Consider the following 27,886-nt stretch of genomic DNA (forward strand, 5'->3'; position numbering starts at 1 on the left):
AGGCCTGGTGATTTCCAAGCAAGGTAAGACTCAGGAACGGTGTTTTCTTGGGAAGTGTAAGAACTTCCCTTGGGTTACAGCACCATACAAGAACTAGTTTCCAATGGACTTAAATCGACATTTAAATCTCTTTTTATTGAAGATTTTATTTATTTATTCATGAGAAACACACAGAGAGAGGCAGAGACAGAGGCAGAGGGAGAAGCAGGCTCGGATTTGACCCCGGGTCTCCAGGATCACGTCCTGGGCTGAAGGCGGACGCTCAACCTCTGAGCCACCAGGGCTGCCCTGAAATTTAAATTTTGAATTAACTTGAAATATGGATTATTAGTTGCAGACTGTGTACACCCCCTTTCTCTGGACGTTAATCCCCATACTCACCGATTCCCTATGAATTCAAATCTCTGAAACAATAATTAAAAAAAAAAAAAAGAGGTGCCTAACTGAGATGTGAGAAGGCCCCAAAGTTCCTAGTCCTCAGGGTTGGTTTGCAGTCGCCGGGCAGTGAGCACGCTTTGCCTTCGGAGGACGCCCCCCGCAAGGCCCGTTTCGTTTTGCACCTCCGAAGGGCAGGACTCCCCGCCCGGCAGCACCCCCAGCTCTGCGGAGCCGGGCCGGGGGAGCAGCCGGGGCCGCTCCGGGGTTGGCGGCCCCGAGCTCCGCCGCGCTCCCGGCACCGCTCCCGGCGCGGGTCCGGCCGCCAGCGTCGGGCCAATCAGCGCGCGGCGTCGCCCAGGCCGCGGCGCCCCGGCCCGCGCCCCCCGCGCCCCCGCGGCAGCAATGGCAGCGGCGGCCGCGGCCGCTCCGGGCTGAGCCAGACCCGGGACGAGGAGGGGCCGAGCCGCGGGGGATCCTGGAATCGGCGGGGAGGTGGGGATTCTGGGAGGCCACCTCCATTTCCTCCTTCCCGCCGGCCTCTCCCCTCCACCCCAGCACCCCCAAATGTCGATGTGTCGCCTCCCGGGCGCCGAGCGCTGGTGCTGAGCGGGGCGGGGCGGCGGCGGCGGCGAGAATGCTGGGCATGTACGTGCCGGACAGGTTCTCCCTGAAGTCCTCCCGCGTCCAGGACGGCATGGGGCTCTACACGGCCCGCAGAGTCAGAAAGGTGGGTGACCGGCGGCCGCCCCGCGGGAAGGAAGGCCCCGGCCGGCGGGGCGGCCTCCCGAGCGGCTGCGCCACGTCGGTGCCGGCGGGGCGCGCGCGGCGGCGGGACGCCTCTCCTCACGCCCGCAGGAAGTGAGCCCGGACGCTGCCGCCCTCTTCCTCGCTTCAGGGAGGGAGCGGCGGCGGCGCGTTGGCGGAGCCGCGCGTGGGCGGGTGTCCCCGCGGCGCGCACGCAGCCCCGCCGCCTCCCGGCCCCTCGCGTCTTCCCTTAGCAGGAGGAGCCGCGGCCCGGGGCGCCTCGCGCTGCGCTCCCTGCGTCCGCAGCGCGGCCCCACACCGGCCTAGGCTCTTGCCCTCCCTCCAGCGTTCCGTGGCTCCTGGGCGGTGCCACCTACAGAAGCTTAGGGTCTTTTTCTTTAAGATTATTTATTTATTTACTTACTTACTTAGGTGAGAGAGAGAGAGGCAGAGACACAGCAGAGACCGAAGCAGGCTCCGTGCAGGGAGCCCGACGTGGGACTCGATCCCGGGACTCCAGGATCACGCCCTGGGCCGAAGGTGGTGCTAAACCGCTGAGCCACCCGGGCTGCCCAGCTTAGGATCTTTTTTATTTTTACGATCTTAATTAATTAATTAATTAATTAATTAATTAAGAGAGAGAGACAGAAACACAGGCAGAGGGAAAAGCAGGCTCCATGCAGGGAGAACGCCGTGGGACTCGGTCCGTTTTCTGTGGCTCCTGGGCGGTGCCACCTAGATGAGTTTAGGATCTTTTTTTTTTTTTTTTAAAGATTTTTATTTATTTATTTATTTACTTACTTACTTATGAGAGAGAGAGAGGCCGAGACACAGCAGAGACACAAGCAGGCCCCATGCAGGGAGCCCAACGCCCTGGGTCTCCATCAGGCCCTGGACTGAAGGCAGCACTAGACCGCTGAGCCACCGGGCTGCCCAGCTTAAGGCAGCTTAAAAAAATCCTTATTTTTAGGATTTTAATTTTATTTATTTATTTATTTATTTATTTATTTATTTATTTATTTATTTATTTATTTATTATCTATGAGAGAAAGAGAGGCAGAGGGAGAAGCAGGCTCCATGTAGGGAGCCTCACGTGTTCTGTGGCTCTTGGGTGGTGCCACCTAGATAAACTTAGGATCTTTTTTTTTTTAAGATATTTATTTATTTATTTACTTACTTACTTATGGGAGAGAGAGAGAGGCAGAGACACAGCAGAGACACAAGCAGGCCCCATGCAGGGAGCCCAGTGTCCTGGGTCTCCAGGATCAGGCCCTGGGCTGAAGGCGGTGCTAAACCGCTGAGCCACCCAGGCTGCCCAGCTTGGGATCTTTGATTTTGATTTTCTCTGCCTTAGGATTTTCTCTGACTAGATCCACGTCCCTTCCAGAAATGTGGAGGCGGATGAGCCGGGCAGGCACGTTGCGCTGTATGTACAGGATGGCCTGGAGATGTTGGATGTTGAAAGCAAAGGCCTAGGAGGAGGGATGACTGGAAGTTCCAGACCTTGGAGCTGATGAGAGACCTCTGTTACAGCCCTTTCACAGGATCTGTAAAATCTGGAACCATGAAGGAAGTGGTTAAACACTCAGGGTCAGAGCTGCTGTTTATTGAGTAGATACTTTGGGCTAAGGCCAGAACTTGGAATTTTACCCACGTTAGTCACGTCACCAGCACAACTCCCTGGAGAACGGTAATCCTCATGTGAGAGATGAAAAAAACAGAAGGTCTGCAGGGTTAAATTTCCTGCTGAGTCAGTGAGTTAGGCTTCAAATCCATGGCTTCTGGGCTCCCAAGCTCCTGTTCTTTTCAGCTCTATCCCTGCCAGGTATCCCCACCCCTCCCTGTAACAAATATTTTGAGAAATGCAGGTTTGGGCAAGAGCAGGCTTGTTTCGGAAAGATTCACAGAATGCACCCAGAGACACCAGGATGCCTTTCATCTGGATGTAAATCTCCCTCCACCCCCTCACCTGAAGAGCAGGTAAAGAAAGGTGGACCAGTGCTTCAGGGGCTTCCTTGACAACATGACCTATAAGTATCTCTTAGGCTTAGACTGGAAGAAGCAAACCCCATATTTAGTTTTTCAAATGCGAGTTGGGAAGAATGTGCAGAGGTGAAAACCAGGAGGAAACGCTTGGTCTGAATTCGAGATGAACCGAATAGATGCTTTTGCCAAATAGGTAAATGTCAAAGTCAACATTCTTTCAAAGCAGAAGTTGAAATTCTGCTTTTACTCTTTCCTCACAGGATATGAAAATACCCAAATGGATTTTTCTTGAAAGTCTCAGGCCTAAGTGTAATTACTTAAAAATGAAACATAGTTCTTATTTTTATTGTTATTCATAGATATATATTAAAAAGTTATACAAATATGAGAATTATCACATAATCCCTGGTTTTGGTCTTATTATTTAGGTTTTTGAAACAGCTGGCCAATGTACTTTCTTTTGATACTTTTATAAATTCCAACTTATTTTTCCATGTACTTGGTTACTTGGAAGTTTTTTTTTATTATTATTTTTGGATATAGAATGAACAGCTTCCCAAATCCTCATATATCATATTTTTTTTAAAGATTTTTTAAAATTTTATTTATTCATGAGAGACAGAGAGAGAGGCAGAGACACAGGCAGAGGGAGAAGCAGGCTCCATGTAGGGAGCCCGACGTGGGACTTGATCCCGGGTTTCCAGGATCAGGCTTGTGGCTGAAGGCAGCACTAAACCTCTGAGCCACCTGGGCTGCCCATATTCTTCTATTTTATTATTGCAGTAGTGAATTGTCACTTACCTTTCCCTGGCTCTTAAAATGTCAACATGTAAAACATAGAGATTTTTACCCACATCACATCTAGAATGCTTATCTATATTTTAGGTGAATCTGCAGATGTTTGCACTGCATTCAAATGACATACTATTAGTGACGTAATTTAGTTAGGATCACAAGATACTCAGTTATTGATCATGGATGGGGACACTGATGCCAGAAATGGCCCTGAATTAGACTTCGGCTCCTTTGCCTTCAAAGGCTGAGGACCAAGATGAAGCTGATTTTAGCTGAGTGTTGAGGCTGAAGCTGAATGTCCATGCATTTCATACCTGTTTGGACATAGTTTCTTGATTCTTAAATACTTTCCAGGTTACCTTTAATAGGCCTGTTAGCCATAAATCAAGGATCAAGGGACCTGAGAAGACAGTATTTCAGCAGTTAAAGACCTTACTTTAAATTTTTCATGTTCTTTATTCTAAATAAAATTTGGAATTTATCACCTTATATATGTATGTTGGGAATTATAAATTTTTGTCACACTTTTATAACATAACGCTCATTTAACAATTCTGTTTTTTTTTTTTTAATTTATCTATTTATTTATGATAGTCACACAGAGAGAGAGAGAGAGGCAGAGACATAGGCAGAGGGAGAAGCAGGCTCCATGCACCGGGAGCCCGACGTGGGATTCGATCCCGGGTCTCCAGGATCGCCCCCTGGGCCAAAGGCAGGCGCTAAGACGCTGCGCCACCCAGGGATCCCAACAGTTCTGTTAAAAAAAAATAAACAAACTTGTAGTTCAAGCTATCTATTAATTTCAAATTCAGAGAATCTAATCCAGACTGGTATTGAAGTTGGCAGATCTTTCTAGATGCTCTACTCCCACTATCTGGTTGATTTGAGATTTCCTTAACAATGAAACCCCTTAATCCTTGTTTAGGCCTACCCCCTCTGTTTTGCAGTGATTTGTAAAATGGGGTTCCTGCAGCAAAATCACCCAATGCTCTGGCTTCACACTTAGACCTACTAGGTTTTTCTGTGGCAATGATCTTTTTTTGCAGGCCTGCCTGCTGCCTCTGTCTTTCTTTCTCTCTTTGGAAGAAAGTTTGCATAGTGACAATGAGGTGAAAAGGAAAGGACCTCCCTTCCTTTTCTTACTGTAATGGAAATTAGGGGTTAGATGAGGAGAAGGTCCTTTGGTAGTAGCTATTTCTTTGTAAGCCATGAATTGTTCTTAGAGAAAGAATGGATGAGACTGTTGGAAAGCCTTTGAGTAGAAAAGGGAGGCCTGCCTTCCTTCATGGTTATACACATTGCGATTGGCTAATGATGAGAATAAGGTGGACGCTTTTGCATGCCATGTGCCAGACCCTGTTCTAAATGTCTCCCATGTGTTACCTCCTGTGAGCACAGTTTTAATGCTTCAATAGAGATGTGGAATTTTATATTGTAAAGTACTATGCAGATTAAAATTATTACCCAAAGGTAGTACATTAAACGTACATACAAAAAAAAGTTAAGCAAACACATACCTCACTACATTACATTTTTTATATTGTGACCCTTTTCCCCCTTGATGGCTAATGAGATTAATCAGTGGATGTTGGTGGTTGACATTATGCTTGGAACCCAAAATGTCGAAAGATGAACTGCAGGGTTCCTCCAGGCTCTCGGATTTTGTGATTTTATGGAAAAGGTTAATGCAGGAAATACAGTACTGTAGTTTTATTTCCCTTCAGCTCTGTTGTAGGAAGTTGGTTTTTCTTCCCCTCTGACTTTCAGCCCTTTATCCATATGTGGCAGGCGCTGTGCTAGGCTCTCGGGGTACACAGGTGGGCAAGACAGACTGGGTCTTAGTCCACAAGGAGCTTGTTTTCATGTGCAGGGAGATAGGCAGTAAACAAGTAAAAAAGTAAAACTTATCATGAAGATTATTGTGTTAATTTCAGCCTGTTTATATGGATTGATTTGCTAGGCACTAGATTAGGTGGATGGAATTGCTGAATTAGAGTAGTTTTTAGTCTGGTTGGTCAGCAAAGGAAATAGTTTCCATCCGATCTGAGAAGTGCTATAGACACCAAATGAGGTAGACAACCAAATGAGGTGGTGAAACTGTGTGAGATAAGAGTTGCTCTAAGAGTGCAGAAGAAGGAAAGACCACCTACTGTCATTTCAGTAAGTGAGCAGAAAATTTGGGGGGAATCAAAGAGTGCTTTATGGAGGAGTTGAATTTCTTGGGGTCAGATTATTATTGTGAAAATTGTCTTTATTATTGATCATTTTAACTTCACATATATTGGTGTGACACCTCAAGTATTGCTTGGGTGACAGGCTAGGTGGTGGTCCCGTGATACCGATCTCTGTGCATCTGACCAAATTTTGTGCTCTTAACCTGTTTGTATGGAGTTGAACAGCTTGTACGTAGAATTAAAAAAAAAAAAAAAAAACAAAAAACCCTGAGGCAGTCCTTTCCAGGCTAGCCCTTGTGGCAGACCATATTATAGACAAAGGAAGTTGTTTAAGCATCTCTGCGGAAGCACCACCTTGGACACTGTGGCAGCCTGGAAGTGTCACACACAATCACACATGAAGTCTGGGTTTTCTGTTTACTGTGTACTTGTGTGCATTATCTCATTTTATTGTATATCGGTCTTTGAAGATTTATTATCCTCATTTTGTAGACTGTATACTTGCTGGATCATCATTATTTTTTGTCAAAATTTTTGCAGTTGTCCTATGCTGACCTTTAAAAGTATTTTTATTTTTTGTTTGTTTTTACTTTCCAGTTCATTCTTCACTAGCAGGGTAAAGCTGTACCTGATTGGATATGTAGTTACTTTCCTTTATATCTAGAATCGATTTAACTTGCGTAAGCTGAGCTGGGTTTGTATTTTTAAAAAGAACCAAAGACTAACAGGAAAGCTGAAGAAAAGCCGAAAAGGAAATGACTAAATATCAGTGAAATGAAATTATGTCTCTCCCAGATTTCTAGTCCCCCAGTTCCAGCAGAAGCAGTAAAAAGGATTGCAGGGGCCTATCTATACTGTAGCTGTAGTGAGCTCCAAAGTATAATTCTTCTTTGCCTAGATGACGTGGACCATTTTACGATGACTAACTAGTGAGTCCTTCCCTACCTACTGGTCCTGATAAAATGTACCCATGGCAAATCTATGATGGATGAGTGGTTCCCTTCTAATGAGGAGGAAAAAGTATATTCATAGAAGTAGAAAAAGAACTTGAGAAGTAATCTCATTTGCCCATTCTTATTTTACAAATGATGACACTGAAGTCGGGAGTAGCTTTGCACAGAGTTTTTTTGCAGCTAACAGCTGCCTCTCAAGCTCCTTTCATAATATCAACTCCCTCTTTTTCAAATCAAGGCAAATACCTTGATTGTCTTTGAGGGATTTGCAATAAAGACATTTAGCAAGGTCAAATCCCAAGTGAAAAATACCTGAAATAAAGGTTCAAATCTGAGTTTAAGAAAGGAAAATAAGCGAGAGAGAGAGAGAGAGAGAGAGAAAGAGAGAGAGAGAAAGCAAATTGTATAGGAAAGAAGTTCCCTGAAAAGAAAAGTAAGTAAAAACATAGAGGAAAAAATCACCATGCATAAATGTTAGTATAAGGAGACTGGATTTTGTGGAGTAAAGTGTTTTGTTAATCAGCTTGGAAGGTGAATCTAATGAAGAGACAATGGATCTTTATGCTAGGGCTAAAATTCTGCCAGCGAATGTTTGCTTATATTTCCTGCTGGCTGATGATAACTAATCTGGAAACATAATCAGAGGGAAAATCATCACCACTGATGCCTGCCATATGTGCTATCTCTTTTTTATGTTTACACATTTACACTCTAGGATAGTGACTCAATGCAGCTCTGTATTTCCTGGTGTTATTCTAGATGTTAAGTTGTATAACCCACTTAAACTGAGGTTTTCTCAGAAACTTCATGGTTTGTTTTTTTGTGTTTGATGATAAAAGCGACAATTTTTTCAACAAATATTTATTGAGCAACTGAAGTTGCTACGCACTGCGCTAGTTGCTAGTAGTAGAATGAACGAGGCTGTAGTCTCTGAATGTGTCACACAGTTCATATGCAAGTCCTACAGCAAGTCTGTAAGGTAGCCATTATGATCCTTGTTTTATAGGTGAGGGAACTGATTTTGAGGAACGTTATATCAATAATAAATGGATTTGTCAGAATTTGAACTCAGATCATTCCATATATCCATCTCACCGATGACTTGGCAGAGTGTGTGTATTTGAGTGTGGGGAAGTTACTGTAAATAGGTGGTCTAGTTAGTCCTCACTAAGCAAGGGAGGTTTGGACAGTGACTTACAGGATGGGAGGAAAGTTGACTTCTAGGGGAAAAGCATCCTAGGCAGCAGCTAGAATGAAGGCTAAGATCGGAGTTTGTTGTGTCCCAGGACAAGGAGGCCAGTGCAGTTAGATGAGAATGAGCAGGAGCAGACTATTAGAGGAGGAGGTCAGAGAGCTAGTGAAAGGAAATGTGCTAAGAGCCATATTTCTTTCAGGCCATTGTAAAGATGCCATTTTCCTTTGAATGGAACAGGGAATGACTGCAGTGTATTGAGCAGAGGAATGACATGATCTCACTTGAGTTTTTTCAAGGGTCCCCTCTAACTGCTGTGTTGAGAATAGTCAGCCACAGGACAAATGTGTAACCTGGAAGACTTACTAGGATTTTGTTGCAGTGATCTGGGTGAGAGATGATGGTGGCTTAGACCAAGATGGTTGCAGTGCTGAGTGTGTAGTTTGAAGATAGCAGTAAGGGAGTATGTTGATGAGTTAAGGCGGTAAGAAGGGGAAGGATCAAAGATGGTTTCAAGGATTTTAGCCTGAGGAGTTGGAAGGGTTGACTGATAATCAACAACTGAGATTGGGATAGATTGTAAGTGGAGCAGGCTTGAAGGAGGAGGATCAGGAACTGAGGGGAAAGCAAGTTGATTTTGAAGTGTCTGTTAGACACTTCTCTCTCTGTTAGACAGGGAGAGATGCCAAAGACGATGTGAGATACAGTTGTTAAACTTGCAAATCCTCCATCCCATCCTTTACGCTATTATATTCATCTATTTTATGTTATAAACCTTACGTTTTTACTGTGTTCCCTTTAGATCATCAGTTGACTTTTAGAGCAATTAAAAATAAGACAAATGGTCTTCATTATGTATCTATATATATTTTAACATTTCTGGAACTCTTAATTTCTTTGTTTTGAACTAAATTTCTGTCTGGTTTCATATTCCATATGCTTGAACCATATTTTTTGAACATTTCTAATATTACAGGTTGCTAGCAATGAATTTTCTAAGTTTTCGTTTGTCTGAAAAAGTATTTTGCTATGTTCTCGAGGTTGACAGTTTATTTTTTCACATTACATTATAGATGTTGCTTATTTGTTTTTGCTTTTTGACTTACATAGTTTCTGACAAGAAGTTTGCTCAAAGCCTTTCTGTACAAAATATCTTTTACCCCTCTACTTTCAAGATTTTTCTAGCTTGAGTTTTAAAAGTTTAAATGTGATGTGTCTATGATTAAAAAAACTTGCTTCTTTAATATGTGGTTTGATGTCTTTTATCATTTTTGGAAAATTCTCAGGCATTGTCTATTTAAATATTCTAATGTAATCTTTCTTCTGAGACTCCGATTACATGTGTGTCAGACCATTTGATATGTACTGTCTCACAGCCTTTATATGCTTGGTTCTGCTTTTTCTATTATTTTTTACTTTGTGTTTTAGTTTAGGTAATTTTTATTGCCTTATCAAGTTTATTGACTCTTTTCTCAGTTGTGCCAAGTTTCCTGGTGAGTCTGTCAAAGGAATTCATCTTTGATACCCTATTTATTTCTAATATTTCCACTAGACTCTCCATCTTATAGTGTACATGTCTCAGCTGAAATCTTCTCTGTATTAATGCATGGTTAACTGTCTGTTCTAGTAGATTCTTTGACAAATTAGACATAGTTATTGTTGAAGTCCTTATCTGATAGTTCCAACATCTGTGTCATCTCTGAATCTGGTTCCATTGATTGCTTTGTTTCTTCACAATTGGCTATTTTCTCCTTGCTTTTTTGTATGTCTTATAGTTGTTTTTTTTAAAAAGATTTTATTTATTTATTCATGAGAGACACAGAGAGAGAGAGAGAGAGAGGCAGAGACATAGGCAGAAGCAGAAGCAGGCTCCCTCCAGCGAGCCCAATGTGAAACTTGATCTGGGGATCCCGGGATCACACTCTGAGCCAAAGGCAGAGGCTCAACCACTGAGCCACCCAAGTGTTCCTGTCTTATAGTTTTTTGTTTTTTTTTAATTTGTATTTATTTATGATAGTCACACACACACACAGAGAGAGAGAGAGAGAGAGAGGGGCAGAGACACAGGCATAGGGAGAAGCAGGCTCCACGCACCGGGAGCCCGACGTGGGATTCCATCCCAGGTCTCCAGGATCGCGCCCTGGGCCAAAGGCAGACGCCAAACCGCTGCGCCACCCAGGGATCCCCTATAGTTTTGATAGAATGTCAACATCATTGTGAAATAATCAAGAGTACTGTAAATAGCATTTATGCCTGGAAATATGCACACAATATGCACACTTTTAATTTATTTTTTAATTTTTTGTTGGCTGGGAATTTGGCTCAATCTAGTTAGGAGCTAAGATGGAAAAAAAATAGAGCTAAGATGGGTTTGCTTGCTATTGTTACCTGCAGTGCACCACAGGCTTCAGATTCTTCTAGAATCCCCTTGTATTGGGCATGGCTCGGGTGTTCAAGGATTTTCTCAATGTTTACGTTCTACATTCAACTCTTCTGTCCCTGAATACATCATCATAGAGGCGTTCCTTCACCATGCTGCATTGTTCTTGCCCTTCCCATGGTAGTAGACTGCTGTGTTTTTTTTTTTTTTTTTTTTTTATAGATTCTTTTTCTTGAGATCTCTGTCAGCTTCATTCTTATCTAGGAGTTACCAGCTTCATCTGTAGAAGTTGGGCTTTCTTAACATTTCTCAGTGTATTCTCCATAGGAGCCAAATTTTTGCCTTGTATTAGGTTGGTGTTTTGCCAGGAGAGGGTTTCCTGTCCCCTACCCCAAGGTAGAAATCCTCTAATGGTTATGGTATAAGTTCCTGAGCCTGTATTACTTCCTGCCCTTCTAGAGGCAGTGGATCTTTGTGTCTTTGGTCCTTGAGGTGATAGTGTGCTGCTTTTCTTGAAGTGGCTAACGGCTTCTTCTCATATGGGAGAAAGGGCGGGGCAGGAGGTGTGAGGTGTTGTACCATTCTTGAAGGAGCTGCTATTCTCCTCTTGCATGCCTGCAGTACTGAGGAGTCTCTCTGTCTCCTGTCTGTCCCCCAGTCTTTCTTGTATGGGAGGTTCTTTGGAGAAGAGCCTGCAAATGTGTGTGAACTCCTCTTAGGTCTGGGGCTTCGCTAGTTCTATATGGTCAGGCTCTCTCAAATGCATCCTTTGGCAAACCATTAAAATGTTAGTTGATTTCTTATCTGCTTGTGTGTTGGCTGGCAGTGGTTCCTTCCATGTTCTGTCATGGGTAAGCCAGTGCTCTCCTCAAGAAGAGTTATGATTTTGTAGTTTATTGGCCTTTTGTATTATTAGGATAGGAGTGATACTCTTTTTAAATTCTTGGTGGATATTTAACTTAAAAGTTTTAAAATTAATTGCCTTAAAAAAAAGATTTATTTATTTGCTAAAGACTGCATGAGCTGGAGGGGCAGAGGGAGAGGGAGAGAGAATCTCAGACAGATTCTGCACTGAGGATAGAGGCTGATACCGGGCTTGATCTCACGACCCTGGGATCATGACCCGAGCGGAACCAAGAGTTGAACACTCTTAACCAACTGGGCCACCTGGGTGCCCCTAAAATTAATGGCATTTAAAAAAATTCTTACTTTTATTTTTATTTTGTTTTTCAAGTTTTCATTTAAATTCTAGTGCCTTTTTTAGTGCCACCGAAAGACTCCACTTATTATTATTTTTATTACTTAATAAATCTGTCCAGTTTCGAAAGAGGGGCTTTAAAATCTCCCACTTTAGTTCTTCATGTATGTATATTTTTTGGTGAAAAGTTGATTGATTTTTAAATTATTTTGATAAAATATACATAGCCTAAAACTGGCCATTTTAACCATTTTTTATTGAAATATAATTAACATACAATGTTAGTTTTAGGTGTACAGCATATTGATTCAACAATTCTGTACATTACTCAGTGTTCATCACAATGCGTGTAGTCACTGTCAGTCACCATATGGCATTATTACAGTATTATTGACTGTATTCCCATGCTGTACTTTTTATCTATGTGACTTTTTTTATAACTGAAAGTTTGTGCATCTTTAGTATTTTTATACTTTTCTCACTCATATCTTCTTCATAAATATGTTTTTATTAATATATAATGTTCTGTTTAATACATTCAGCAATTGATTTAATTCTTGTCTGATATTGATGCTATTGCCTTTCTTTGCATCTCTGTGTCTACTCACTTAAATTCATTTTTTATCATTTTGTTTCATATTTTATCATGTAGTTAGATTGTATTTCATAATGCATAATTCTTATTTAATGAGAAAATTTATCTCCTTCATATTTAGTGTAATGGCCAATATAGATAATTTAGTTCTTTTTTTTTAGTTTTTTTTAAAATTTTTTATTATTCATGAGAGACAGAAAGAGGCAGAGACATAGGCAGAGAGAGAAGCAAGCTCCATGCAGGGAGCCCAATATGGGATTCGATCCTGGGACTCCAGGATTACACCCTGGGCTGAAGGCAGGTGCTCAACTGCTGAGCCACCCAGGCATCCCATAGATGATGTAGTTCTTGTCATCTTTCTTTATGCTTATTACTTCTTTTATGTTGTGACTTATTTTGAAATTTTCCTTATTTTGTTGCCTGTTCAAGTCACTGTTCATTCTTTTCTCCCCTCTGATTACTTTGTTAATTCTACTCTTTTTCTTTCTTTCTTTCTTTTTTTTAAAGATTTATTTATTTATTTATGATAGACAGAGAGAGAGAGAGAGAGAAAGGCAGAGACACAGGAGGAGGGAGAAGCAGGCTCCATGCCGGGAGCCCAATGTGGGACTCGATCCCAGGACTCCAGGATTGAGCCCTGGGCCAAAGGCAGGCGCTAAACCGCTGAGTCACCCAGGGATCCCCTCTACTCTTTTTCTTTAGTGATTTACTTACTCTCTCCCTCCTTCACAATATGATGGACATGCTTTTTTTTATCTGATAGCTCAAGCTCAACTGTTTTTCCCACAAAAACACACAGTTTCTTCTACAAGATGTTCCATTACTGTCTTCTTCCCTCCCTGCTGCCACCCCATGCTGTGCAACTTTTGGGATGCTTTTGCCTTCCTGTTGTCTTTCCCCAACAACCCTTGGGTTCTGATTAAATGGTGTCTTACTTAATAGAACTTCTAAGAGTATATCCCTGATATACTTCAAGAATTGTTAGTTAGCCTATATAGTCTACACACCCTGTTAATTGTCACTGATTTTGTGTGTCTATAGGCCAGCTATTCATTTTCTTCTGCCATCCTCTTTCCTTTGTTCTGGTTCATTTGTTTAGCTAGAGACTTTTTGTGATTCCTTTTCACATCATCATGTGGATAATATTCTCTCTGAGTCTGTGTATATCATTGAGTAGCTCTCCTTCCACCTGACTGTAAAGGACTTCCTGACTGGGTAAGTGATTTTCAAGTTAGTGTATTTCTCTTTCAACTCATTCTCTAAAAATATTTAGTTGGGAAATGATGTTTTTTTTTTCTTTTGCCCCACTCTTAGCAGTATGTGTGTATGTATGTGTTTGAGTACTCTACTTGAATTTCTTTAAATTTCCTTGTGCAATTGAGGTATTTCTTTGAATTAAAGCATTCTGTCTCCTGTAGAAGTTCAGTTTTACAGAGTGGTTCTCATTTTTCTGCTAATCTTTCTCTCTCAGGCAGCTGGGCCCCTTTGTATAGGCAGTTTGCCTCGGTTGTTTTATCGAAGCCCAAGATCAGTTATTACAAAACCCTCTGTGGTGTCAGTCCTTCCTTACAGGCAAAGGACTCTGTATCGCCATGGGCCTGCACTGGATAGGCTGTCAATTCTCTGTTCCTTAGCTGTCTGGTCTCCTTGTACTTTCCTGGACTGTAAACATGGAAAAGAATGTGTAGGCTGGAGCCCTCTCCCCCATCTCTGACTTGCAAAATTTTCTCAGCATTTCCAGTCTTCAGCACTGGCTCTTCTGCTGTTTTACAGTTTATTACTTACTCCCCTGCAGAAAATGCTTCACACCAGTTTTTTGCCAGAAACTAAGGCTTCACTTACGTCCAGTTGGCCGTATACTCTAGTTGCAGTTGTTTTGCTCAAGAGAGGCAAGTAGCTTAGGGTTGGAATTAACAGAGGGTGCTATATGCAGGTCATTGTATGTCCAAAATCACTTTTTCCTCATAATTTTCCTGCACTTCCCATTTCATATTTGTTTTATAAGGAACTCCTTTCATAAAGAATGATTCTGGGATCCCTGGGTGGCGCAGCGGTTTAGCGCCTGCCTTTGGCCCAGGGCGCGATCCTGGAGACCCAGGATCGAATCCCACGTCAGGCTCCCGGTGCATGGAGCCTGCTTCTCCCTCTGCCTGTGTCTCTGCCTCTCTCTCTCTCTCTGTGTGACTATCATAAATAAATAAAAATTAAAAAAAAGAAAAGAATGATTCTGTTATATTTTGGGCACTAGTGTATTTCTTTTCCTTGACATTTGCTGTGGTAGCTGAAAGTATTAGAGACAACTACAGTAATCTAAACCTTGGGGATTAGGTTCTCCCTATAACAAGAAGTTGGCATGTAGGTATTTGCTGCTATCAGTTTGGTGGCTTAAGATGTTGAGGTGGAAGTCTTTGCATGCTCTTGGCTTCCAGATGGCTGCTGTAGCTCCAGGTATTATGCTTTTACTTCAGGTGGGGAGAAAAAGAAAGTAACCAACGCCCTAGGGTGTACCTGCCAGCTGACTTAGCCCTCCTATAAGAGCCTTTGTGGTTGGTTTGTATAATGATTTCTGCAGGTTGTTAGCTCTCTTCCCTATTTAAGTGGGAAGCTGGTAAATGTAGTTTTTCTACTTACATACATTACTACCCTCAATAAGGTCAGCATTCCAGTACTAAGGAGTATGGATCTAGCAAGGCAATTGATCTCTGCCCCCACAATCATAGTAGGGACTGGATATTTTTCATACTGAACATAGTAGAGGATTGGATCTTTTTCATACTGAACTTTTTAGAAACACACTTTGTTGAAGGCCTAATTGTACTGCAAGAGCAACACATGCACAATTGTTTAATGTTGAAAAAAAATTTGGTTCTAAGTGGGGACCCTAGACTCCTTCTGTGAAAAATTATCATTAATTCACATATGAATGATGCAACTGCAGATTGATTCACTTCATACAATTTACTTTATCTACATGTATATATTTTTTAATTCACTGAGCCAGTTTAAAGTAAATTCAGACATTATGACAATTTTTCCCCTCAATATTTCTTTAAGAGGACGTTCTTCTAAATAGCCATAATATCATTTTAACATTCAACAAAAATAACAGTAATTTTCTAACATCTTCTAATTCCAGCCCATATTTAAATTGCTCCAGTTGCCTCCAAAATGTTTTTATAGTTGCTTGTTTTTTGAACCAGGATTGAATCAGTGACCACCTATTATATTTGGTTATGTCTGTCAAATCTCTTAATGGTCTCCCTCTTCCTGTTTCCCATATTAACAACAGTGACTTTCTGAGGAGATCTGGCTAATTGTAGAGTATCTCACAATCTGGATTTATCTGATTATTCTCCCAGGGCTTCATTTAATGTGTTTATCTTCTGTATTTCTTCAATTCTGGAAGTTAGCTATAGATTATTTTACTAATTTTTTAAATTTCTCTGACATTGTGTATTAAATATTTCTCTCTACCCTCAGGATACTTTTTACATTTCAATAAATAGTGCAGTGTTAGCAGCAGGAATCGCAGGAAACACTTGCCTCTCTCTCATGTGTCTTTTATCCATTTGCTCTCTTCCTAGGTAGCATGGATCTCCCCAGGTGCTGGGTGAGAGACAGGACAAAGGGGAAGAGGTCCATTCATGTTCGCTTGCCCTTTCGCCCTGGAAGTGCCTGTAGAGTTCAGCAGACACCCCTCTCAAGGTCCTATGGCAGACACTGAGGAATGAAGGGTTAGAATGGTTTACTTCAGATTGCATTATAGTCGCGGGTATATAATGTCTGGTTTTCCCACTGTTAGTAGTGCCAACACGTGGGTAATGTCATTTTTCCATTTAAAGGGACCTTGTGCTTAAACCAGTAATCTGTGAGCTGATACTGTATGAATATATTTCACTATCAACCTGTATCTACTGATTTTAGCATCCATTGATAACCCTTGCCTGAATCAGTTACATTGTTAGGGCTTTCAAAATGGTGATTTCATTCAAATGAATAGTGCTCCTTTATTTACAAATTAGCAGTCTTCTGTAGAGAAGAGTTTTCCCTCTATTTGCTGTTGTCTGGTTTTCATGAACTAGGGTATTGAGAAGGTGGGACAAAATGTTAGTTCTTTCCCTCTACTATTTTTTTAATATTTTATGTATGTATGTATGTATGTATGTATGTATGTATGTATTTATTTATTTATTTATTTATTTGAGAGAGAGAGCACGCGCATGGTTGGGGGGTTGGTAAGGGCAGAGGGAGAAGGAGAAGCAGACTCCCTGAGCAGGGAGCTTGATGCTGGGCTTGATGCCAGGACTCTGGGATCATGACCTGAGCGGAAGGTAGATGCATAAACAACTGAGCCACCCAGGTGCCCCTTTCCCTCTACTAATTTTAACATGTTATTACCCTCTGATGATGGCAAATGAGGTTTAAATTTTTTTCTCTTTCTCGGACAATCATTAAGAATTAATGTGTTTATGTGCTAATGTGTTTCAATCAGTAACTCTTTTATTTTCTTTGATTCTCAAATTGTTCTAAATTTGGCCCCTGGAAGCTCTTTCTAATAGAATTTAAGAGCTGGAAGGAATCTTAGAAATCAGCTACTCCAAATTCCTAAGTTTTATAGATGAGGAAACTAAAGCTCAGAAGTTTGTGACATCCGAATGTGTCCCAGCTAATCAATGCAGAGCAGGGATTAGGATCCAGGTCTCGTGAAGCCTCAGCTAGTGTTCTTTCCACTGTTCTAAGGAAGATATCTGCAGTAAATCTTGCTTTCAACTTCTTACTAATTTTAAGCAAAATGAGAGAAAATGGCCCATGTTTATAAGCATACTTTTTTGTTTATTAAAAGTTAATGTCCAGTGCCTCAGAGGCTGAGTCAGTAAAGGTCTGCCTTCAGCTCAAGCCATGATCCCAGGGTCCTGGGATCAAACTGCTAGTCCAACTCTCTGCTCAGTGGGGAGTCTGCTCCCTCTTCCTTTGCCCCTCCCTATCCTGTTTGTGCTCTCTCTCTCCCCTCTCTCTCTCAAATAAATAAATAAAATCTTAAAAAAAAAGTTACCATCTAGTCCAGTGGGTGGCAAACTGAATAGATTAATTATTTGCTCTGTTTAGAAACAGCAGAGAAGCACCGTTGTAGGCTGGGCAGTGGGCCAGTCTGAGAGGTGAGTTTGCCTGAACAGTTCACTGTCTACACAGTTCATTTTGAATTGTCTTGAACTCACATTTTATTTGACCTGCAGAGTTTTGAAAACTTGGAGTTCATTGCCAGCATGGAAAAGTAGTGATTTCATACACTCGTTTGAGTTGTCAGAGTCTCTAAAACCACTTGCAGATATCTAGCAATGTGAGGTTTCCATTGTGATATAGCAACATTCAGTTGCCCTGGAAAAGCTTAAGTGGGCATGCCCTTCCAGCTTCTGAGTCACTGCCTAATAGGTCCTTTACATGTTTGCTGTTGGATGTCAGATGTTGTGCTGCTTTCTTGCCTGACCTTGTAAGCATTTGAGATAGTGACCCCTTAGATAGCTTGATGGGAAGAATTCTAGGAAAATTCTTGCAATGAAGAAAACATCAATAATGGAGGCACACAGGAACAGCAAGAAAATAGTACGGTTGACAGTTTTCTTGCTGCTAGTAGATCTTCAGCATCTTAATCACAGAGGGTAAAACCAATGAAGACAAGAAGTCAGCCAAAAAATTTTGAAATTTTCAAGAAGACAGTTTGAAAAAGTGGTTTTCTTCCTGTCATTAATTGTGAACCTCAGCTTATGTTGATTATGGTAATGTATATGTATATATAATTTATATTGTAATGAATCATATGAAAAATGTTCATTTGATATTTGAAAATGATAAAATATTGGCAGTTTCGGGATCCCTGGGTGGCGCAGCGGTTTGGCGCCTGCCTTTGGCCCAGGGCGCGGTCCTGGATATCCGGGATCGAATCCCACGTCAGGCTCCCGGTGCATGGAGCCTGCTTCTCCCTCTGCCTGTGTCTCTGCCTCTCTCTCTCTCTCACTGTGTGCCTATCATAAATAAATAAAAGTTAAAAAAAATTAAAAAAAAATATTGGCAGTTTCATATGGTTCAGCTAAAAAAGTCATCACATCTATGTGGGGTGTGTACCCCAAATTTTCCTTTCATAGGTGTGTTACCCAAGCAGTTTTGAAGCCCATTGAGGTAGAAGAGACTTACTCTTAGTTTAGAATTCCTGTGGGAAATGGCTAATGAATAAAGCAGAATATGCAGTAAAATCACAATGATAAGAAAGTGCTGTTTGTGTAGTAGAAACAAGGACAAACAAGGAGTTAGAGAAATGGGGGTAGCAGGTGCTAGGATCCTCAGGGGAAAGCTTCACAGTGAGATTGGGCCCAGTAACTACAAAATCTTCATCTATAGTCAAATATAAAGTATTTTAATTATCTGCAGTGTTTCATACTGTAAGTGCTAAGGATAATTAAGAGTTGGCTATTTATATTTCCATAATCTTGCAGCTACAGAAACTCAAGTGTATTTGATCAGATCATGCTAATATACTCACTGGCATACTTATAAATTGGCCTCCTATATGTTTGTTTTTAATGTCAGTGTTTTTCAAACTGGATGGCAAGCCATTAATGAGTTATGAAATTAACTTACTGGGTCAGAACTAGTATTTTTTTTTAAAAGTGAAGTGAAATAGAGTATAAAATATAGGAGCATGTTGTACAGAGTAAGGGTAGCATTGTTTAAAGACATTTGTATTTTAGTTTTATGTGTGTGTTTCTATGTGTACGTGTGAATATACCAAGCTGAGATATAAAATTTATTTCTTAGTATGGGGTGGAGAAAAAAATTGAAAGCCATATTATTATAGTTTGGTATTTTGAGTTTATGATAGAGTGCTCATTCACTATTAACAGTGAGGCTTTAAAATCAGAGTCCTGATTCTTGTGAATTTTCAAAGCTGCAAGTCTTTTAAATAATCTTGCTAGACATGCAACTAAGCAGTCTTTTTTTTTTAAATATTTTATTTATATATTCACGAGAGTCACAGAGAGAGAGGCAGAGACACAGGCAGAGGGAGAAGCAGGCGCCATGCAGGAAGCCCAGTGTGGGACTTGATCCCGGGACTCGGGGATCACACCCTGAGCCAAAGGCAGATGCTCAATCGCTGCGCCACCCAGGAGTCCCCCAAGCAGTCTTTTAAACTGATTCCAATGCATTTATTTGGGTCTCCATCCTTCCTCTTCAGTCCTTTGAACACTGCTGAATTGATTGATTCCTTTCTTTCCCCCCTCCCAATTTGAACTGCAGAGACAACCTGACTGGCATGGGTAGATCTGTTGCATTGGAAAGTGTGTAACTTAGATTATTACATTCTGCAGTGGTTGATAAATGCTAAATATGTGGATACGTGGAGTGGAAAGGTGAACTTCATGCATTAATACCAAATCCTCAGTTTTGTTACCAAAAACACACCTTATTTTCTGGTCTGTCGTCCTGACTGGCTTTCACAGCAGCCCATCAGTTTCTTCCGGCAGTTCAACAGCCCACATATGGAGTGACTACTATGAGCAAGGCATGGCCAACAGAGTTACTAAATGTTGTAGTTAATGGAAAGTGAGAAGAGGAGGGTGAGCTGCCTGGGCACTGGGTCACATGGTTATTGTGAGGGTTTTGAGTGCTGGCATGGTGAAGCAGATGGTGCCTGAGCAAAATAAACCACTGGTTCCTAAGCCCTTCTGTGATCTTTGCTAGGTGGTTGACTTTATTTTTTATTATTTTAAAAATATTTTATTTATTTATTTATGAGAGACAGAGAGAGAGAGAGGCAGGCAGAGACATAGGCAGAGGGAGAAGCAGGCTCCATGCAGGGAGCCTGATATGGGACTTGATCCTGGGACCGTGGGATCACACCCTGAGCCGAAGGCAGATGCCTTCGGTTGATGCCTCAACCGCTGAGCCACCCAGGCATCCCTAGGTGGTTGACTTTAATCCAGCAACTTACTTAAACTGTTTGATTCTCAGTGTTTTTGCTGTTAGATGGGGAAATTCTCACATATTGAGAATTCTAACATTTGCAGTGTGGCACATAGTGGTTCAATATATATTAATTCCACCCCCTCTTCTTTCATTTTTTTAAAGACTTTATTTGGGGGGACCAGAGAGGGGCAGAGCAGAGCGGGGAGCAGAGGGGGATAGGGGCAGAGGAAGGGGGAAAGAATCTCAAGCTGAGTACCTGTCCCCACCCTGAGTGCCTAGCCTGAAGCAGAGCTCCATCTCATGACCCTGAGATCTTGACCTCAGCAGAAGCGGAGTGTCATACCCTTAAAGGACTGAGCCCCTCCAGGTGCCCCACTTCTTTAATTGCTTGTATAGCTTTTCTTAACTACCATTAAATAATGGTAAGGTCCCATGTTGAGGTGAAAAATGATTACTTTTTAAAGTAAAGCCATCTCTGGGGTTGTCGTATCTGCCTGAGAAGTGATGCTCAGAACCTAGTTTTGGCATGAAGTGGCTAGTGAGGCGTGGAAGGAGGGAAGAGGCAAAGCTGGCTTCCAGTGTCTGAAATTTGCTTGCATATTCATAGTAACTCTGTTACTATAAATAGCAGTCTTATGCTTGTGCTTGGGTTATTTCAGATTATGATCTGGATTTGAGGAATCTCTGTAGCTATTTTTTGTTCCTAAATTAACATTAAAGAATAGGTCTTTTGGGTGCTGCCATTATTTGTAGCTTTTCGGAATCTTTTTATTTGTAAAATGAGGGGCTGGGTTAGTTAGCTCTAATCCCTTTAAGCTTTAACATTTTACTATTTTTCAGGAGTTGGGTTTTCTGCTGTTCACTAAGTAACTTATATTCCTCAAAATGTGGCATTGGTTGGTGGTTGTTTTTGCCTCCAGCAATGTTAATCAAAGTTCCTCTGGCAATTTTAGTTGGCATTTTCTTCCTCTTAGGAAGGGAAGGGGTCTCCTGAAGACTAGGCACAGGCAGGCTTGGAGGACTCTTACAAAGGCATCAATGGCCCAGTGTCCTCTCTGCATATGTTTTACGATGGTCTGGCTGGACGAACTTGACTCCATTGCCTGTCTGTCCAATCTCTGCTCTGGTTGCCTTAGTTGAAAAAACAAATGTCTCTTACCCTGGAGCCTTCCTCACAACTGCGGAGGGCCAGCCACCAGTGCTTCTCACCTGTGAACTTGTCAAAACACAGCTCCCCGCACCCTATTCCCAGAGATTCTGATTTTAAGAAGCCCAGAATTGTGAATTTGAAACAAGTGTGGTTGTTGATTCTCATGCCAGGTGGGCTCTATGGCATATACTGTGAGAGGCTCTGGTTTACAGTGTGCTGCCTCTGCTGTTTGAAAGATTGGCAGGGGAATTTAAACTTTATTTATGAACAGTCTTCCTCTAAGAATGGCAGGCCTACTTTCTTTCTTGTTCATAATTGGGATGAATTTATGATTTTTATGGAAACCAGGTGATTTTCTGCCTGGTGGGCTTGTCTCTCAAGTCAGGCAAAACTCAATGCTTGTCACATTAAGACCACTTGCCAGAGGCCTTGTCAGAATTTGAATGTTAAGCAATTTAACCCTTTTATGTTGGCTCCTGTATTGTGGACTTGGGCTCTTAAACCGAAAACAGATTAAATTGGATTTTAAATATGTAAATATTTTGTGTTGCGTAAATTAGTTAATACTTTAAATGTGTCTCACTCATTGGGCATGAAGGTTTGGAGAAAAAAAAAATTTCCAGAAAAGAAATAAGTTTGTTTTAGTAACTTGATTATTACACTGACCCCTTTTAAATGTAATCATCACTACACAGGGTGAAAAATTTGGACCCTTTGCTGGAGAGAAGAGAATGCCAGAAGACTTGGATGAAAATATGGATTACAGGTTGATGTGGGAGGTGAGGATGCCATTGTTATTTTAAATATTTAATGTGTCTCTTTATACTGTTTAGTGCATTTACAAGGCTAAGTTAATAGGTATTGATTCCAGTTGGCTATTTACACACTGGAATGTTTCAGTTTTAGGGGATCTGAGTAACTTGAAAGTTTAGCATTAAAAAAATACTGTTGAAATATCTTATTAGACAATTCTAGAACTCTGAAGTTTATAGTTGATCATTGAAAAAGGAGTTTTTCATGCATCAGGATGTTTGGATTTTTAAAGAAGCATGTTCTGGTACTGGATTAAGAATTTGATTCCTGTAAATGGAAATTATACTTTCCCTTTGACTTTTATTTCACCACTGCAGCTCTGATTGTAAAGAAACAGTTCTGTGTTCTTTATTGGAATGAAAATACCACTTTAAAATGTACCTTACATATAGTTCAAGAACTGTGACTCTGTTAACAGTCTTTTGCAGTCTGAAATTTCCCTAATGCAGGGATCTGTACATGCAAATATACATTTGTATAAGAATTTTCATCCTAGTTTAGGCCAATTATATTTATTACTGTCTTTTCTAATCATTAGAAAAAGAAGGGCCTGAGGGATAGAAATAGAGAAGTAAAGATACAGAGATTATTGAAGCAAAAACTTGGAAAAAAAAAACCTCAGTTCCAAGAATTGTATTTGGTAGGTTCCAGAGTGGAGTGGGAGCTGAGCTCAGTGTAAATGAGGCTGAGATAAGGAGGATCAGTAAATAAGAAAGGTGTAACATAAAGGGGTAGAGAGTTACATAAGTCTCTGAATGTGTATTTATTAGTTCGAGTCTGAAGAGCAACAGAACCAGTACGATGGAGGTGTATATATATATATATTTTTTTTTCTTTTTCTTTTTTTTTTTTTTCAAAGAGTTAGCTCATGTGATTGTTAGGGTGGCAAGTTGGGATCAAGTTAGCAGTCTTACAGGCTGGAAACTCAGATAAGAGTTGACATTGCAGTCTTGAGGCAGAACATCTCTGGCCAGCTTCAGGTCCAATTAAGGCCTTTGACTAATTGGCTGAGGGCCGGCCATCTGCAGTTTTGGCAGTAATCTACTTATAGTCAACTGATTGTAGGTATTAACGACATCTGTGAAAAAAACAAAAACAAAAACCCACATCTGTGGAATCCCTTCACAGCTACGCTAAGAGTACTATTTGATAAATAACTGGTTACTATAGCCTAGCCAACTGGACACATAAGGCCATTATAGTCTATTATCTGCAAACAAAATATTACTGAAACTGCTGGTGGTGGGGAACAGTGCTTGAGGAAGATTCTTGAAAGGTTTCAACAGTGTGGATGATAGAAAATGGAAATTCATAATATTGTCCTCACCAGAAGTGGAAGATGGAAAATGTTCCTTATTTGCCTAATTTAATGTACTGTTTTGTTTATTTTTATGAATGTAAACATATTTTCAATGGCTTTCATTAGTTTTCTATAAGGTCTTAATTTTCTCAGCAGTTAATTTTTTTAACCATGCAATTTTCAGAAATCAAACATCTGTGTGACAAAAATATAACCGAAATAAGTCATAAATATACAAATATCAACTATTTAGGAGGTTGTTAAGGGCTTTTGATACTTGTTCTGAAAATTTTAGTGTGATGGGTTACTGTTTTGCACAGCTGGTTATGAGATATTGTGAAATAGATAATGATAATAATTTCTATTTTGAAGGAGACACTTGCATATCAGAAACTTAAGTAGGCTGTTTCTGAACTGTTCTGTAGTTGATAGTGTAGCAGCAGATAATCTAGTTTTACATGACCTATTCTCATGGATCTGTAATGTCTTTATATTGGTACCTGTTTTCACACACTGGTTTCCGCATCCTTTCACTTTGCTGCCCAAAGAACTATTGATTTTATGCGTTGTAGGTTCAGGGGATGTTCCATTCACTTAGTGATTGCTATGCTCTTATTTTATTTTTACTTCTTATTTAATATCTGGGTTTTGAATAAGTAATATTTGTACTTTTTATGCAACCCCGAAGAGAAAGAAGAGTCTCCCCTTGATGAACCTGCTTTTTTTCACCTAAGACCTTTGATCCTTTTAGCCCCTTAGTTCATGCGTCCTTCTACTCCTTCCTCTAGGTCTTCCTCCTAATCGGGTTTTCATTTTGGATTGTCAGCCAGTTTTTGCTGTGCTGCTGGGTGGGGCAGGGCAAGGGAACACCTCTCTCAGTGGTTCACCTTTTGGGGGGGGGAAACATTTAAAAACAGTCAACACCTTTTGAATTCCAAAGGTTTGCTGCCTACTAGCTTTAATCCTATAATTTATGAAGTTAACTGAAAGAACTCCTTCCCAGCCTTGAGTTATACTAGTAAAGTCTAATTTTGTTATTTAGCTGTGGAGTTGCAGATTCAGAAGGAGTAGAGGGGGAGGAGGATGACTGGTCCTCCTGCAGTCTTCATCTCATGGAGCCCTTTGAGTCCTCTTAAAGGGAAATAGGAAGCTTCGCCTCTCTGGTGGGTACTTTGAGACTGGTTATTGAAGTCATTTCTAATATGGCCCATAGCTACAAAGTTAACCATGTGCAGCTCCCATTAGGTTGTTCTTCTCAAGTCAATAGTTAACCTAGTCTGTGTATGGTTATGGAACACGAATCAGATCCTTAGGATATTCTGGAAAGTGATACCATGTGAGAAACCATGTAGCATAGCTCTTTCTCAGTGTGTATTTGCACTTTGCTTATGGTGCCAATAGTTCTAGTGGACAGGGCCAGGACCTGTGAACCCTGTGGGTGGCCATTTCACACCAAAGAACTTGGAGGCACCAGGAGCCCACTGGTGTGTGTGAGTCCCTGTCAGTTTGGGATAGGATATAAAGGGATCTAATGGGATCAGTGGGGAGCATTAATACCATCTGCTACAACCTTCTTGGAATAGTTTGGAAATTTATTGATGCCCACGGCTTCAGAGAATTTACCAGCACCTCAGCCTCTTTTTGTGTTGACCACCAGGATTTGAGATTCAGGTCTGAAGAGAGTCAGTCTCATCTGTCCTTAAGACTTGTTGATAACCTCAGATTTTTGTTTTTCTTTTAGAATTAAGTGCTTTAGCAGAAGATCTCTTTATTTCTTGGACCTGAGGCCAATCAGAGCTTGAGGCTATAAACCAGTGTCTGATAAATGCTTCCCATGGATAATTTAGTGGAATGAGCCCAATTGTCTGTATTGTATTCTATTCTGTAGAACAGTCTTTTTGTGTACTTTCTTCCAGGTGGTTTGGAGCTTGAGAATTTCCTTCTAGTCTATACCCGCTCAGACTTGTTCTAAGACCAAATTCCATTCATGTGTGGCTAAAACTCTCAATCATCCTTTGTTTTTAAATCTCTAAGAGCAGGCAGCCCAGGTGGCTCAGAGGTTTAGCGCTGCCTTCAGCCCAGGGCCTGATTGTGGAGACCTGGGATTGAGTCCCATGTCAGGCTCCTTGTATAGAGCCTGTTTCTCCATCTGCCTTTCTGTCTCTCATGAATAAATAAAATCTTTAAAAAAAAATAAATCTCCAAGAGCTTCTTTTTCTATAATACTTTCTTCAGTATTTCAAGCCACAGTTCAAATACCTCCTCTCTAGACTCTAGGTCTTTATGCTTCATGTACATGCATTCCTTTAAATTTTGGCACATATACAATACTATACAGATTATACTTTTTCCTCTCCCAGCCTATTACTCAGGCATTCTAAACTAGCCACTGGTGAATCCAGTGTGTGCTTGAATCCTCCAAACTGCTCTTGCTCTGTTTGCAGTGGGTCTTCCCTTCCTTTTCCAAAGCATCCTTTTGCATCCTTTGGCATCACCTGTAGGAAGTTTTGTCTAGAAACTAGCCTGGTAAGTTCTCAGAACTTGGTGTCATTTGACATTTCCAGTGGAGTCATTCATTCCTAAAATTTACATCACAGAGGTCTCAATCCAATCCCCCTCTCTCTCCTACTCATGCTGGGTCCATGTTTGCCTCTCAGTCTTTGAACAGTTCAAGGTATAGTTGGGTATTTAGTGGTGTGATCTGATGCAGGTTGAGCCAGAATACCATTCTACAGTTCAGTAATAGTGGATGGTCCTCTGTGGACAAAACGTTCTTGCTGTTAGCTAGTTAAAAACTCACATACAGAATCCCAAAGAACTAGGTAGAGCCTGGAGAGTCAAGTGAAATATTTAAATTCGGGGTGATGTTTTTATAGGAAAAAATAAAATCTCTTTTACTTAGTTACAGTTTGATTTCTTGCTATTAAACCTTAGAAGAAAAGTTTCTACAACTTGATAGAAAAGTAATCTCTATGTGTTAGAAAGACAACAAAACAGGGCTTAGCTTTGTTTTTTTAAAAAGCCCATGCTCTTACCCTTAAGGAACTTGTGGTCTTGGAAGGGTGCCAGAATTAACACATTGTAGGGTACATAAAGTATGATGAGAGGAGTCAGCTTTACTTGTATGATTGTGACTTATTGGCACTTAAGGAGTTTTTACATTTGTTTACTTTTCTAAATCTATTGCCTTGAAGATTGATTAGGAAAACATCTTTCATGTCTGAGGCTAGTAGAATTACCAGGGCTATTGGTCATTACATTCTACTAGGTAGCTGCATATCACAAAATACAAAATATCAAATAACCATTGTTTTATTTATTTTTGTCTGCAGAAAAGATTTTATACCTCTGGGTAAATAACATGCTTTCAAAAACATAGCTAGAGAAATATGATTACAAGATTTGTAGGTGTTTGTAAGAATTGTTAATCTCTTGCAGTTATAGTAAATTATTATTTCAAAATCAATGTACATACCAGGTGAACTGGGGCGCCCCTCTGTGATTGAGCTTTAAATATGGTTTATTTTTGAGAACTTTTTTCCCAACCCCCAAACCTTACATACTGGTGATATTTCCTAATTAAAAACCCTTTTCTGTATCTCTCTTTGTTTCTAACCAAGGAAGAATAGATAGGAGCCAGTTGAAGATGAAAATATCTACCTCATTAATGAGCATAACTCTCTTAATTAAGTTCATGGCTCCAGAAAAGCTGTATTGGAGAAGGTAACTGGAACCCCCTGTTAGAGTGGTGGGTTCTTTAGAGTGGTGGGGACTTTATACTCCTCTTCTTAAATCTTTATCTTTGCACTGGCAAGAGTTGGGCCTGAATAGTAGGTTCTGAATATATTTGCCTGCCAACTGTGATGAGAACTGTGGCCTGACTCACAGGCTCTATTTGAGGCAAAATTGGAATGGAGGATACCAGAACGCCTGGACAGCAACAGACAGGTCTGCAGTCTGCTGTAGAGGGCACATCTGAGCCTGAGGGTAGGTCTGCTTCTTACAGCAGAGAGTTGAGCATAGAGAGAAATGAATGTCAGGGTCTCAACAGCCCAATGAAAGGAAGGAACCATGGAGGAAAGAAACAAAAATAAATATATCTTGAATTTCTCTCTCTTCGAGAGGGGAAAGTAAGGAAACAGAGTGAGGGAGTAAGAGTTTTTGATTAAGAATATGTACATGTAGAATTGGTTTTGCTCTTTTCTGATACTGCAAAACAATGAAGCCATTGGGAATCTTTACAGAGAAAAAAATAGGCATTGTTTCTAT

General features: G+C 40.8%; 1 protein-coding gene across 9 annotated transcripts in view; it reads left to right on the forward strand.

Annotated features, from left to right (window-relative positions):
- Positions 1–754: 754 nt before the first annotated feature.
- Positions 755–27,886, forward strand: part of PRDM5 (PR/SET domain 5) — a 200,146-nt gene continuing 173,014 nt past the window's right edge. For 7 of the 9 annotated variants that reach the window (XM_035702131.2, XM_035702130.2, XM_049097195.1 and 4 more), the window contains exons 1-2: positions 755–1,105; positions 22,200–22,283. In XM_035702131.2, the coding sequence (XP_035558024.1) occupies positions 1,013–1,105; positions 22,200–22,283 (177 nt within the window). In that variant the 5' untranslated portion in view covers positions 755–1,012. Of the gene's footprint in view, positions 1,106–1,878; positions 3,302–22,199; positions 22,284–27,886 lie in introns of those variants that run through there. The other 2 variants (XM_035702134.2, XM_035702132.2) reach the window with 2 other exon arrangements.

The sequence above is a fragment of the Canis lupus genome, chromosome 19 (genome assembly GCF_003254725.2).
Source record: "Canis lupus dingo isolate Sandy chromosome 19, ASM325472v2, whole genome shotgun sequence".
Lineage (NCBI taxonomy): Eukaryota > Metazoa > Chordata > Mammalia > Carnivora > Canidae > Canis > Canis lupus.